This window comes from Bufo gargarizans, chromosome 1, assembly GCF_014858855.1.
Source record: "Bufo gargarizans isolate SCDJY-AF-19 chromosome 1, ASM1485885v1, whole genome shotgun sequence".
NCBI lineage: Eukaryota > Metazoa > Chordata > Amphibia > Anura > Bufonidae > Bufo > Bufo gargarizans.
In genome coordinates, this window is record NC_058080.1 from 272,935,886 (window position 1) to 272,950,502 (window position 14,617).

A 14,617-nucleotide genomic window follows, 5' to 3' on the forward strand; every position below is an offset into this window, starting at 1 on the left:
ATTAAGCTAGTTGTGGTGGAAAACAAGGATCATATCAGAACTGATTTAAGTCGGATGAAGTGAAATGGTTTTAATGAACTGTGTACCACGCATAGAGAGGACTGGAAATCCAGCACTAATGAGGTGTCGGGACATTAAAGAAGGAGAGAAGTGCACACAATGCAAAAAGAGTCAAGACAATTAATACCAATTCTGTGACAGCTAATTCAGGTCACAAGGTTGATATTGTTCAGAGGAGTTTTTTTGGGGGGGAAAAAAAGATCCACGTGCTTTCTAACAAAGTGGTATGTATATCAAGTCAAGTGTAAGTGTCCATAGGAAGATTTTATACACTTGTATAGAGCGGCATCCAATACTAACAACCAGGAATGGAAACAACTGACAATTGTAGGCCATCCATGTATGGCATACAGACGTCGGAAAGCAGGCTTTTGGGACATCCTACCCCCCACCAATATGTGAACAACTATGTAAGAATAACTCCCACTTTGGGCCACATTTATGCATTATTTAAATAAAGACATATAATTCCATGTCCCCCTGCATAGCGAGATGTGGCTTTCCGAATGACAACAGCTCATAACTTGCGGTCAGAGGTTGGTTGTCTTCACAAGAACTACTTTAAAGGCTTTGTCCCACAAGAATCATTTAACACCTATCCATAGGATAGGTGATAAATAACAGATTGCTTGGGGTCTGACCACTGGGACACTATGCAAACCCTAGAACAACAATTTCCAGAGTTCCTTCTCTGAATTGAGAGGTAGGGTCCATGACAGTCCGTTAGTCCTTTCACTTTAAAGAGGCTGACAGAGTGCCGTCTACATCAGCCCCATAATAGTAAATGGAATGGTGGACCAACATATGCACTTCTCCTCCATTCAGAGAGTGGACTAAGGACCCCTCAATCTCAGGATTTTTCATAGGATAATCCCAGTTGCCTACATATAAAGCCGGGTTGAGCTTCTTCTTTTGGGAGCTGAGTGAAAGATGATACAAAGCCATCATATCTCCAAACGTACCTGGGCGACTGAAGCCTGAGGATTACGCACAAGGTTTTTAAAGGACCTCTTACAGACCCATTTTATCTGATGGAAGACAGAAGTGTTGTATGTGATTTGCCGGGTAAAGAAATTAGTCTTCACTTTTTCCCCACTTGACATTTTCTCCAGCTCAGCTTTAGTCTCCTTATAATAACTGGTATTGCAGAAATCATTTGCCAGTTTATCTACCACTGTTGGATTGCCACTGTCATTTGGCTCCCCTGTACCAAAGAGACACAAAGACATAGATTTATTATAGCGCAGAATACTACTGTATGTTGTTCTGTTAGCTAAAGAACTTTCAACTTCCAATAAACATCATTGGACTACAACTGTGGGAGAGGCAAGAAAGTCTCTGCCAGACATCTGGCAGAAGCATATACCCCTGAGAACAAAAGGACTGGGCATATTGAAATCCAGCCACCAGATCCTTATCTCCACTGATATCTGCCAGTGAGGGAGTCTCTAGAGGCCACCCACTCATTGTCTGGTCAACAGATTCCTCCTTGGTGGGTCTGTGAGACCAAAGTGTGAAATTATTGCAAATAATCAAATTCTGGATATAATTCCTACAAAAGATTACTATTAATGTGGTCTAATAGAGAATCTAATGTATTCTGCATACCTAAATTCACATCCTCAAGTTTGTTTAAGGCAACTGCTGTTGAGTCTCCATTAATAATATCAAGGAAAAAGTCGGCAGGATTATTGTGCTCTTCGCAGTTATATCCTAGAAGAGGAAAAAAATATATTATGACAAATGTAGACATTATGAGTAGTGATGTAGACTAGCTCTGTGTTTAGCACTGCTGGATTTCGATCTGGGTGACATCAGTGTGGAGCCTGTCCCCCCGCTCCCTGTATTTAAGGGGGTTCCTTTATAAACACTGCAAATGGCTCCCTATAAGATTGTGTATGTGAGAGGCAAATTAGATTGTGATCCTCAGTAGAGCAGAAACTAATATAAGTAAAGAAATATCTGTACAGCTCTGCGGTACATGTTGGAGCTGTATCAGCAACATTAAAGAAAATGAAAACATCAGAAAAAGACAATTCTTTATTTTATTAATCAGACTGCTACCTTTGGAATTGTTAAGGTGCTTTTTAGTTTTGAGTTTCTGAAAATATAAAACAAATAAAAATAATGTAGAGTTATTAATGGTTACCTAGTTGTGCAAAGTAATCCAGTGCATAGTCAGAAGGCCCATGGTACAGCATTTTACCCCCAGCCAGCAGGGTCAGGGTATCAAACAGTCTGAAGATGGAGTAGCGAGGCTGGTGTATGGAGAAGATTATAGTCTTGCCTTGCCTTGCCATCCTGCATGGTACAATAGTGAAAATGTCAACATATAGTATTTCATGTGATCATTTCAATAACGGTATGTATATGTATTTAACATTTCACACATTTTATGAAATCCTGAAACAACCTTACAGGTTTTCATCTACATAAACCTAAAAGAGCTGTATGCAAGTTGAAATAAATAGCCGTTTCCTTATTCTGGTGTATCTGTGCTATACACCGGTGGTTTTCGAAGCACAGTAGGCCATTAGGTGCTGAAAAAAAACGATTTGCCTACTATCCCTAATTGAGAATTCTTTACTTTTTTGCGCAGATACATTATGGAAGGGAACATATGAAGTTGCTGTGGTTCCTAAACCCTTCCAATTTGCAATACTTCCACCTACAGTTGATCATGGAATATCTTGGAGGAAAGACATTTTATGAACTGACCACATTGGAATTTAGTGAGCTCTTTAGAATAAGCCTTTCTAAAATGTTTGTAAAGGCAGACTGTACGGTCAGGTGCTGAATTTTTAGATCTGTGGAAATGGGACTGAATGAAAAACCTGAATTCAATTGATGTGTCCCAATACTTTTTTCCATATAGTGTATCTCACCTTCCCAGAAGTTCCAGGATACATGACTGGGAAGGCCCTGGAAACAGAATATTTGTTAAAAGGGTTCTCCATGAATTATTTAAACAGGCCTGAAGCAACCTGGCCATTTTAAATATTTGCAGAAGAACCCCTTTAAGAGAAAATGTCCTCACCTTTTCAGCAGCAAAAGAACAGCATTAGCTGTGCTGGCATCTAAACCAGTAGTAGGTTCATCCAAGAACAAAATCCCGGGATCAGTGATAAGCTCCATGCCAATGTTGGTTCTTTTTCTTTCTCCTCCAGATACCCCACGAATCAGCTGGGTACCAACCTAATATAAAACGCACTTGAGATAAGTGAACTTCTTGCAATTCATTTGAGTTCAATTAACAAATTGTTTGTCGTATTTGTTTCTGAAAAAATCTGACTAATTGAAAATTGCCCAATTTCTCTGAAAAGTCATGTAAGACTTTGAGGTCTCCTAAGACCATATCCAACCCCATTCAAGCTCTTTTTAACACCAAGAAAGCATTAGTAATGTTGAAGTGACAGTAGCATATATGGCAATGGGTAAATGGATGTTAAAAAAAAAAAAAAATATATATATATATATATATATATATGTTTTCGCAAACTTTTTTGCAGCAGAATACTTCTTAATTTTTCTGACCTATAAAATGGTGGCTGCCAATAGAGCCAATTTGTCTGAAATAAATGGTAAATGTTTTTGAAAATTTTGTACCAAATTTCTTTAGAATCGATTTTCCCATCTCTAAAATACACGTTTCAGGTCATATGAATAAGGTCATACAGTTGGCAAGCATTGATAGAACATTGCAAGAAGAAAGCCCAGTTACCTTGGAGTCAGCCACTTTAGTCAGTCCCAGTTCCTTGATGATTTGATTGATACGCTCATCCTTATCCTTCTGCTTCAGTGATCTGGGTAACCTCAAGGCTGCAGAGAATTGCAAGTTCTCTCGAACAGTCAAAGTCCCCATCACAACATCATCCTGTATGATACATAAGATTAGAATTACTGAATTTACCATGAAGCAATAGAAACCAATCATAACACCAGATATTTTAAGACCAGTCACTAGTATCAGCAGAAAATGCAGTTAACCAGACTGAAAAGCTGGAGTGTCTGAATTTTATAGCCAATACCACATATGGTTGATCCCACCAAATTTTGCAAAGCACAGCAGTATGTATACCAAGCACTTAGGAGGGACATTTTGTGCATCTTATTTACCGTCCATATATAATTGTATTCGCAGCTCATTAGTATATGAATTTTTGTGTTGAATTTTCGACTCTAGTGCCTAATAAGGAATATTGTCTGTTTAGGACAATACCTTGTTGTATGCCCTATTAGGAATTTAGAAATAAAATGGGTTCTTCGGGACCCTAATGCATTTTTTAAACTGCATACCCCAAGCCAAATTGCTTATAAATATCCCCAATATCTTATATGGCTATCAAACCCAGCATGCCTGGATCTGGCTTCTTTTCCGTCCAAAGCTCCCAGACTACAACATATGTGACGTCAGTGATGACGCCTGTCCAGAGCCAGGTTCATAAGAGAAGATACTGGATCCAAAAACGCACATTAGCTGAAGTGCCGGAAATTAAGTCTGAGTCGGTCACGTGAAAGGAACTAGCAGCGTTTAGGAGCAGAAAGTACATTTAAATGGCTTTTATTTTCACAGGTATAAACCAACACCTGCTTTTTATAGTTGTCCCTTTTAAGGAACACGGATACTTACAAATATAACCTTCTTTAAAACAACCTGCATATGAAATACCTGTACTACGTAGCCAGAGAGGCACTTGAAGTTTGGTGGTTGTGGATTTCCATCTATTAGCACCTCACCAGAAAGCCCACACGGATCCTTCCTGGCAGCAAGAACATCCAAAAGCCTTCAGAAGGAAGAGAAACAAGTCATGTCTGTTCATACAGGGGTGGCTTGGTCTACGTAAAACTGGCTTAGAAATGTGATACTACTTACGATGATTTCCCACTGCCAGTAGGACCCAAAATTGCATTTAGACCAGGTCTCATAATCCCACTAGAAATATAAAGAACATAAATGATGATATCAGAAAATGTATAGATTTATATACTGTACATATGTACAATTTAAACATTGCAAGTGTCTGAACATATACTACAAACACTCAGTAAAACTGTACAAACCCCTCCACACCACCTCTATCTCACCGGGATACAGTCTACCTATGTATCAAATGTCTTTTTTCAACTTGGCCAAATCGGTAATAAAAAATATGTTATGGTCAAATAAAAAAAATGAAACCTGAATGATAAAGATAACTATTCAATGTGTATAGCTCAGATACTAATAGGAACACATCTATTTTTTATCATAAAATTTAGCTCTATGGAATATGTAGACCATGAATGCCATATGAAAAAACTCAAACACAATTTAATTTTTTTATTTTTTACAAACAGCTTACCATAAATAACTGAGTAATGCTCAGTTTAGTAATCCCATGCCACAAAGGTGCAAAGTTTTCCCTGGTCCCTTATCAGTTTCTGCTTTTTTGGCCTGAGTGATACTCAACATGTGACGATACAGCCAATCACTGGCTTCAGCGGTGACCCCAATGGTATCGTCACTTCAATGCTACAGCCAATGATTATTTACTGGGCTCCAGCAAACAGAGACCAACGAGGGATAAGGGAAGTGTTGGCACATAAGTAGCATGGATTGGTAAGGTCATTATTACTCCAATTGTTATTTTATATCCTGATAAATGATTTAAAGTGGTTAACTCTCAAATTATAAACTTTTTTCACATGCTTATCTAGAGGACTTGTTTCTTGCCTTTCTGTGGGTGGGCAACAGCTTGCCAACTCATTCCCCAATGCACGGAAAACTGAGACTGACATATAGCACCATATATACATATATACAGTGCTGCCCATAATTATTCATACCCCTGGCAAATTTTGACTTAAAGTTACTTTTATTCAACCAGCAAGTAATTTTTTGATGGGAAATGACATGGGTGTCTCCCAAAAAATAAGACGATGTACAAGAGGCATTATTGTGGGGGAAAAAAAACATTTCTCAGCTTTTATTAACATTTGCGCAAAAAATACAAGATGTTCCGCACTGTGGAAAATCTCAGAGGACGTGGTCGAAAGCCAAAAAAGTGCCACCTGTGCTGGCCAGGAGGATAGTTAGAGAGGTGAAAAAGAATCCAAGGATCACCACCAAGGCCATCCTGGTGAATCTGGGCTCTGCTGGTGGCAATGTCTCAAGGCAGACAATCCAACGGACACTGCACACTGCTTGGTTCCACGGATGCAGACCAGGCACACAAAAGCTCATCTGGACAAAGAAAAAGCCTTCTGGTCTTCTGTGTTATGGTCAGATGAAACAAAAATTGAATTATTTGGTCACAATGATGTTTCCTTCATTTGGCGTAAAAAAGGAGAAACCTTCAACCCAAAGAACACCATCCCCACTGTCAAACATGGTGGTAGGAACCTAATGCTTTGGGGGTGTTTTTTCAGCCAATGGACCAGGGAACCTAATCACACTAAACGGCACCATGAAAAAAGAGCAATACATGAGGATTCTCAACGACAACATCAGGCAGTCTGCAGAGAAACTTGGCCTTGGGCACCTAGTGGACATTTCAGCATGACAATGACCCAAAATGGCGAAGAAATGGTTAGCAGACAACAACATTAACGTTCTGGAGTGGGCCAGCGAAAGTCCAGACTTGAATCCAATTGAGAATCTGTGGAGGAAGCTAACGATCAGGGTGATGGCAAGAAGACCCTCCAACCTGAAAGATTTGGAGCTCATTGCTAAAGATGAATGGGCAAAAATACCTGTGGAGACGTGCAAAAAGCTAGTCTGTAATTATAGAAAGCGTTTGATTGCTGTAATAGCCAATAAAGGCTTTTCTATTGATTATTGAGAAGGGTATAAATAATTTTGTACTGGAAACTTTTTGCTCAAATGTAAATAAAAGCTGAGAATTTTTTTCCCCCCACAATAATGCCTCTTGTACATCGTCTTATTATCTTTTGGGAGACACCCATGTTATTTCCCGTCAAAAAAATACTTGCTGGTTGAATAAAAGTTACTTTAAGTCAAAATTTGCCAGGGGTATGAATAATTATGGGCAGCACTGTATATACACACAAAATGTCCATCATTATCACTGTCTAAACATAGGGCGCAGAAGATTACTAAAGCCCATGATATCTGTCCCTGCCGTTTACTCTTATATCCCACAGTCCACAAGGCAGGCATCACATTGCAAATGTCTGTGGCGAGTCTTTAGCAGAGCAATGATGTCATCAGGACCACCCAAACAGAGATCAGGCCACAGCCGGAAGAGGCTTGTTGGCTGCATCACAGGCAGCGAAAGCGAGGTGAGGATTTTTATTTTTTTCTAATTCTGTCACTTCTACTGGGAGAATACTGGGGCAATTGGAATTATTAGTGGTCCTTCAGGGAAAATAAGAATTTTTAGGGGCAATACTGGGGCAAAAGGACCTACTGGGGGCACTCTAGGAGAGAATTACTATTGGTGGGACTTTGGAGAGCACCATTATTATGGGGAAACTATGTGTATGGCAGTATAAGGTCTGCTGTATAGTGTTTGGGGGCATTGGGGAGCACAGTGGGCACAGTATTGGGGGTAGCAGTAGGATAACAATAATGGGGCACTAAGAGGGGGAGGATGAAGGACAAGTGAGGAACCTAAGATATCTGTGTGGGAAAACTCTAAAGAGAGGAGGCTGAAGGATATCTTAAAAAGGGAAAAAGGAAGCCAAATCTCACACACACACACAGCATGACTGTGCAGAAGGCTGCATGACACAGCACTAATGAACCTTCATTCAGAAAAGCTTGCAACAATAAAATCTACATCAGTAAAGTGACACAGGCACAATTCATGGGCCACATTTGTGGTGGTGAACTAAAAGGAATATGGAAAAAAGGCTGGTTCTTAGAAGAAAACTTGAAGGTGAAATTAGTCAGGTGTTTTCAGTCAATGGGATGACATTCAAGTGTAAGTTGGCAATCCAACTCTAAAGAGATGAGGCTGAAAGATATCATCATGTCACAGTGCGGTTCACTGTGACAGTTTTGGCCGTGTAGGCTGGCTGCATGCACTCTCGCGTACTGGCTGCAGGCTGTCTCCTGTGTATGCTGGTTGCTTGGGGCTGTGTGCTGGCTGCAGTGTTTTGTGGAATTGCTGCCTGTGAATGTCTGCTCTCCAAGTGTCTGCTTCTCTGTGCAGTTCTTATCACTGTTGCCATGCAGGCTGGCTGCAGACACCCTCATGTACTGGCTGCAGGCTGACACCTGTGTATGCTGGTTGCTTGACACTGCATGCTGGCTGTAGTGTTGTGAGTGAACTGTGGCCTGTGTTTGTGGATTTCCGTGCAGGCTGGCTGCATGCACTTTGTGTACTGGCTGTGGGTATCCCCATGCATGCTGGTTCTGCTATGGGTGCTGGCTGAGGCCTTGTTTGTAAACATGGCCTTAGTATGGATACATTTCTGTTGTGTCACAGGTTGCTTGTGCTCTGGCGTACTGGCTGCGGTGGACTCAGTGTATGCTGGTTGCCAGGGGCAACATCCAGTACTGCAGCCTGTTTCATGCAGGCTCCCCTCCCCGTTTGGTTCTGAAAGGGTTAACTTCCCCATGTCTGTTCCTGGGTGTGGCTTATCAGGTACCCTCATTATGCCTGTGAGCTGTTGGCTTGGGGTCAGTCTATCTTCTGTCCTATGCCTTACTGGGTGTAGACCCTTGCTGCTGACCCAGGTTTTTTCTTCCTATATGCCCTTGTTTGTGGTGTCACTTGGTGATGCATTGTTGCTGCTTTGTCTGATGTAGCTGGTACCTGTTCTGTGATGGTGTTTGAGGTTATGTCCTTGTCTGTTCTGTACTTGTCCTGTATGATGTTGTTGTTACTTGTTCTAGGATGTTGTTATTGCCTTGTCTGATCTCCTATTTCTGTTCTGTGATATGTTTATGTTATCCTGTCCGTTTCATGTTTTGCTTAGCAGTGCTCTTACTGCATCTTATAGCTTGGCAGTGCTAAACTGCTTCCGATTCTGCCTGTCCTTGTCCAGCCTGGCAGTGCCTACTGCTTCTGATTTTGTCAGTCCCTTGTCTGTCCTGCAGTGCCTTTCTGTTACTGTTTCATGTTTGTCCTGCCTTTGTGAGAGGGCCCCTGGGTTCTCCGGAGGGAGGATCTCTAGTCTGTGTGCAGCTCTGCCTGAGACCACCATGCTTCCATTCTGAATTAGGGACAGGCATCTTCTTCTGTGCTGTTCCCATTTGTGTTGTTGTCTGTTCCATGTCCTGTGTTTGCTTGTGTTCCAGTTCTGTTGTCTGTTTCCGCTGGTGGGTTCACCAGTGTGGTTCTCTGCAGGTAGGGACCAAGTGTACTGGGACCTTCCTGTAGGTGCGACCAGTGAGCCCTCGGCCCAGTTCATCCCCACCACCAGTGGCTCTGTGAAGAATGGTGCTCACTGGCTCTCTGGGTTTTGCCTCTGGTCTGCCGATGCACTTAGTTCTATGGTAGTGCCACCACTATTGTCTAACCTGCTTACTGTCATGTGCTTTTATTACACTTGTAATAAAGTTCGCTGTGGGTCCTTGGTCTGTTTTGCAATGTCCATCTAAATAGGTCTTAAGCACCAGGGTTGGGGAGGAGGGATATAGTGTGCAGTATATGTTTTTTTAACTCATGGGGCCAGAACTCCATGAACAGCCCAGGTTCTTTGGGCAACTCAAAGGAGTTGTCCAGGTTTAGAGCTGAGCCTGGGCATACCCATATTTTCACCAAGGCAGACCCCCTGATTTAAGCATTTCATGCTCTTTTGTTTACATTTTTACGCTACTAGATGGAGACTTCAGGGCAGCAGTGTATTCGGTGACATCACTGGCTCTGATGGGTGGGCTTTAGAGCTGCCCTAGCAGTCATCAGATCTCCAAAAAATGCCTTTGCCCTGCGTGATTCAGCGCAAGTTTCATGCTCCAATGCCCATATCAGGGAGACCATCTGGGTGAAAATGGGGATATGTCAGGGTTCCGCTCTGAACCGAGACAACCCCCTTTAATCATCCCCTGTATATATTTCTATGGATGCATAAGCAGGAATGAATGAAGGGTGTCTGGACTGCTTCATCAGCTTCTCTATGAGCTCACTAACCCAGCACCGAGGGGAGAGAAAAGTCACAGGGAAGCTACTGAGCGTGTTGGTCTATCATTGAATGCAGGAGAAGGTGAACCAGAACGATAAACAGCAGGAGGCGCTAACAGAGAAAAAAAAATGTAATGCACATAAGAATTTTATTTGATTTATTATTACTGTATTTATACTGCAATAATACTTCATTTGAAATGCCGTATTTATTGCGTGGTAATGTTTTGCGTAGGATAACCTCTTTAAGGAGGCTGGAATATTTTTTTTGTATAACTTTCATTTTGATCTTTTGTAGTTATTTTGGTTTGAGTGGAAGAAACTTGAAATGTCCTTATCCGTCTGGTATTCACAGTGCAGTAAAAAAGTGTTATAAGTTAATGCATTTATGGTGTTCTGCTCTGCATGACAGCTTGAGGTCTCCTCCCTGTCATAAACATAAGACTGAAAGGTCAAAATTCTAAAGCGGATTATAGCATTGATAAGATACCTCTGACCCAGTGACAGTCACTAATTAGTAAACCACTGAAATTATTCAGCTAAGTTATGCTACATTCACAGCACCCATCTAATGGCCTCTACTTGCTGCGCACTGAAGGCAACAGGACCTGCCCTTGCAGCATTGTGACTTCAAGCCGCTGGGAACATCAGGTCCTAGTGCCACCAGAGCAGAGCGAATGCTCCATTGGATGAGATGACTTTTTTTTAATGCCAGTACTAGTGGGGATGTGGGCACAACTGGGGGCCAATATCGGCCCCCAAATTGTCATCAATGAATCACAATCTGTACCTTTATGCGGTACCACAGAAATCTCTGTAGCCTCTACAGTTATCCCTGACATTAGTGTTGCGTACTCTGTAAATTAGTAGCATTAGCCATCTAAGTCAAGAGCTACTAAGGAGCAACTCATGAGATGCAATGAAGCAATCAATGTCTGAATGTCTGCAATGCCTGCAAGATACTTCTATAAAGGCTTATTCGAAGACCATTATCTTAAACATAATGGAACTGTAAGAGTATATTCACAGGAAGTAAAGGAAAACTGGTTTAGTTGCCCATAGCAACCAGATTCCAACTTTTTTACTTTTCAGAGGTCCTTTGGAAATGCAAGGTGGAATATGATTGGTTGCTATGGGCAACTAAACCAGTTTTCCTTTTTTACACCTGTTTCAATAAATCTGCCCCTACGGATTTGCTGCCACAAATTTGCATGTGGCAGATCTGCATCATTTTACAGTACCAGCTATTTGGATGTTTAAAAAATAAATAAAAAAATGCAACAAATTCACAGCAGAGTTTTGCCTATAGACTGGATTTACAACTACATTTTTTTTTGTTTGTTTTTTAGAGGCGGAGTGGACACAAAAGTGATGTTCAGGGAAAAAGACTGCAAAGGGTAGAATCTGCAATACAAAATCCCTGACACTTCAACATAACCAGCATGGATTTATAACATTTGCAGCACACCCTAAGGCCTCGTTCACACTTCAGTGTTTGGTCAGTGATTTCCATCAGTGATTTGTGAGCCAAAACCAGAAGTGGAGCCTCCACAGACATGAGGTAGAAGGGAAAGATCTGCTCCTGTTCTGTGTTTAGAGTTGCACCTGGTTTTGGCTCACAAATCACTGATGGAAATCACTGTCTAAACACTGAAGTGTGAACGAGGCCTAAGGGTACTTTCACACTAGCGTTATTCTTTTCTGGCACCGAGTTCTGTACTAGGGGCTCTATACCAGAAAACAACTGATCAGTTTTATCCCCATGCATCCTGAATGGAGAGCATTCCGTTCAGGATGTCTTCAGTTCAGTCTTTTTGACTGATCAGGAAGGAGATAATACCGCAGCATGCTACGGTTTCATCTCCGTCCAAAATTCCGGAACACTTGCCTATTTTTTTCCCATTGACATGCATTAATGCCAGATCCGACCCTGAGTGTTCTTCTGGCAAAACAGATCCGGCATTATGGTCTGCAAAAAATGTGAAATAAATAAAGTGCCGGATCATTTTTTCTGGATGACACCGGAGAGACGGATCCGGCGCTCCAATGCACTTGTCATATGGATCAGGATCCTGATCCGTCTGAAAAAATGCCATCAGTTTGCATGTGTTTTGACATGGATCCGGCAGGCAGTTTCCGGCGACTGGAAACTGACTGCCGGAATCCTCTGCTGCAAGTGTGAAAGTACCCTAAAACTTGCACATTTTATTCTACATGTGTAACCCTATTGATAGGTATAGTACTGTAAATTGTCACCGAGTTTTCATGTAGAAATAGAAAATATCTGGCTTTTCTTCATATAGCTTCTGAGATATTTAACAGAAAGTCTAAATTCTAAACTCACGCTAGACACAAAATGTGCAAGGTAGGCAAATAACAAACAAAAAGCTATTTAAAAAGGAAAAAGGGAAGTCACAAACTAAATCACACACAAATCCTACACAAAGCATGACACAGCACTAATGAACCTTCAATCGAAAAAGCTTGCAAAAATAAAATCTACGTCAGTAAAGTGACACATGGTGCCATTCACGGGCCACTCGTTTGTGGTGGTGAATTAAAGGAATATGGAAAAAGACTGGTTCTTAAGGGTTTGTGAACCCTTCAGAATTGGTGGTCTCCCACCCAACTTACTCACCACACAGTGCTGTAGTTTGTGCCAAAATGCCATGCCACATTCCCTCAAAGACGTGCCCACTTTGCAAGCTATGTGCAGTGGATTTTTTTTAAAACTATAAATTTTACAACAAAAAAGTAGTATCATATTCTGTCTAAGAACCAATGTGGTTTGGCTGGATGTGTCTTCCAGTAACTCCTGTTGGATTAACAGGATGCAAAAAGACTCTTCCTTTTAACATGTAGCCCCTCAAAGGCATCTCCACCATACAATGTCACTATGCTTTCATAGTAACCACCACCCTATACATTTTTTCTTGCAGTTTGTCTATGAAGGTCAGTATTATTTGAAATGCTTTATAGATTGCTAAAATGTTCAGGTTTAGGCCTCATGCACATAGCCGGATCCTTTTTTGCGGTCTGCAAATCGCGGATCTGGAAAACATAAATAATGGCCATGGACATCCCGCATTTTCCCTTCCACAGGTCTCGCAACATGTTTCAAATGCCAATTCTTATCCGCAAAATGGATCAGATGCGGACCGAAACTGCAGTCGTGTGCATGAGGCCTTAGGGCAATTCCACATAGGCACTATTCCTGCTCGATTGCTGGCTGTCCTGTTTACAATAGACACCACTCGGACTGAACACTGAATCAGTCACATGAATGGGTATGTTCACATCAGCGATTTTCTGCATGGGCCACGATTCTGTACAAGGACAAGGGATCGCAATAGTGATCTCTTGGCCCCATAAAGTGAAGGAGACCGCCACATGTAAATGCAGTGGTCTTCACTGAACGAGCTGCCAACTGTCGGGAAGGAACACTTTCTTCCTGACAATTTGCCATTCAGTCAGTCCTTGTAAGTCCAGCTTTAGAATCTGACTTAGGCCTCATGCACACAACAGTTTTTTTTTCACGGTCCGCAAAAACGGGGTCCGTAGGTCCGTGATCAGTGACCGTTTTTTTGTCCGTAGGTCTTCCTTGATTTTTGGAGGATCCACGGACATGAAAAAAAAGTCGTTTTCGTGTCCGCCTGGCCGTGCGGAGCCAAACGGATCCGTCCTGAATTACAATGCAAGTCAATGGGGACGGATCCGTTTGACGTTGACACAATATGGTGCAATTGCAAACGGATCCGTCCCCTTTGACTTTCAATGTAAAGTCAGGAGTCCCTTTACTTTCACACTTGCGTTCATATAATGCAGACGGTGGCTCCGTTCAGAGCGGATCCGTCTGCATTATATTGTTAAAACATTTCTAAGTGTGAAAGTAGCCTCAGACGGATCCGTCCAGACTTTACATTGAAAGTCAATGGGGGACGGATCCGCTTGAAAATTGAGCCACAGTGTGTCATCTTCAAACGGATCCGTCCCCATTGACTTACATTGTAAGTCTGGACGGATCCGCTTGCCTCCGCACGGCCAGATGGACACCCTAACATAACTTGAAGTGTCCCCATCACCATGGGAACGCCTCTATGTTAGAAAATACTGTCGGATATGAGCTACATCGTGAAACTCAGATCCGACAGTATATTCTAACACAGAGGCATCCCCCCCCCCCCCCCCCCGGTTTTAACTCATTGGTGGCCAGGGCGGCCGCCCCCCCCTCCCTCCCCTGTAGTTAACTCATTGGTGGCCAGTGCGGCCGCCCCCCCTCCCTCCCCTGTAGTTAACTCATTGGTGTCCAGTGGGCCCCCCTCCCTACCCTGTAATTAACTCATTGGTGTCCAGTGGGCCCCCCTCCCTCCCCTGTAATTAACTCATTGGTGTCCAGTGGGCCCCCCCTCCCTCCCCTGTAATTAACTCATTGGTGTCCAGTGGGCCCCCCCTCCCTCCCCTGTAGTTAACTCGTTGGTGGCCAGTGG

The 14,617-nt window shown here is 42.3% G+C and overlaps 1 protein-coding gene across 3 annotated transcripts in view; it reads right to left on the minus strand.

The window, feature by feature from the left end:
* ABCG2 (ATP binding cassette subfamily G member 2 (Junior blood group)) overlaps positions 1-14,617 on the minus strand; it is a 217,783-nt gene that overhangs the window by 13,744 nt on the left and 189,422 nt on the right. For all 3 annotated transcript variants that reach the window (XM_044303257.1, XM_044303266.1, XM_044303273.1), the window contains 7 exons: positions 4,934-4,993; positions 4,730-4,844; positions 3,782-3,934; positions 3,098-3,255; positions 2,210-2,361; positions 1,669-1,773; positions 1,023-1,264 (listed from right to left, as the gene is read on the minus strand). In XM_044303257.1, the coding sequence (XP_044159192.1) occupies positions 1,023-1,264; positions 1,669-1,773; positions 2,210-2,361; positions 3,098-3,255; positions 3,782-3,934; positions 4,730-4,844; positions 4,934-4,993 (985 nt within the window). The remainder of the gene's footprint in view (positions 1-1,022; positions 1,265-1,668; positions 1,774-2,209; positions 2,362-3,097; positions 3,256-3,781; positions 3,935-4,729; positions 4,845-4,933; positions 4,994-14,617) is intronic.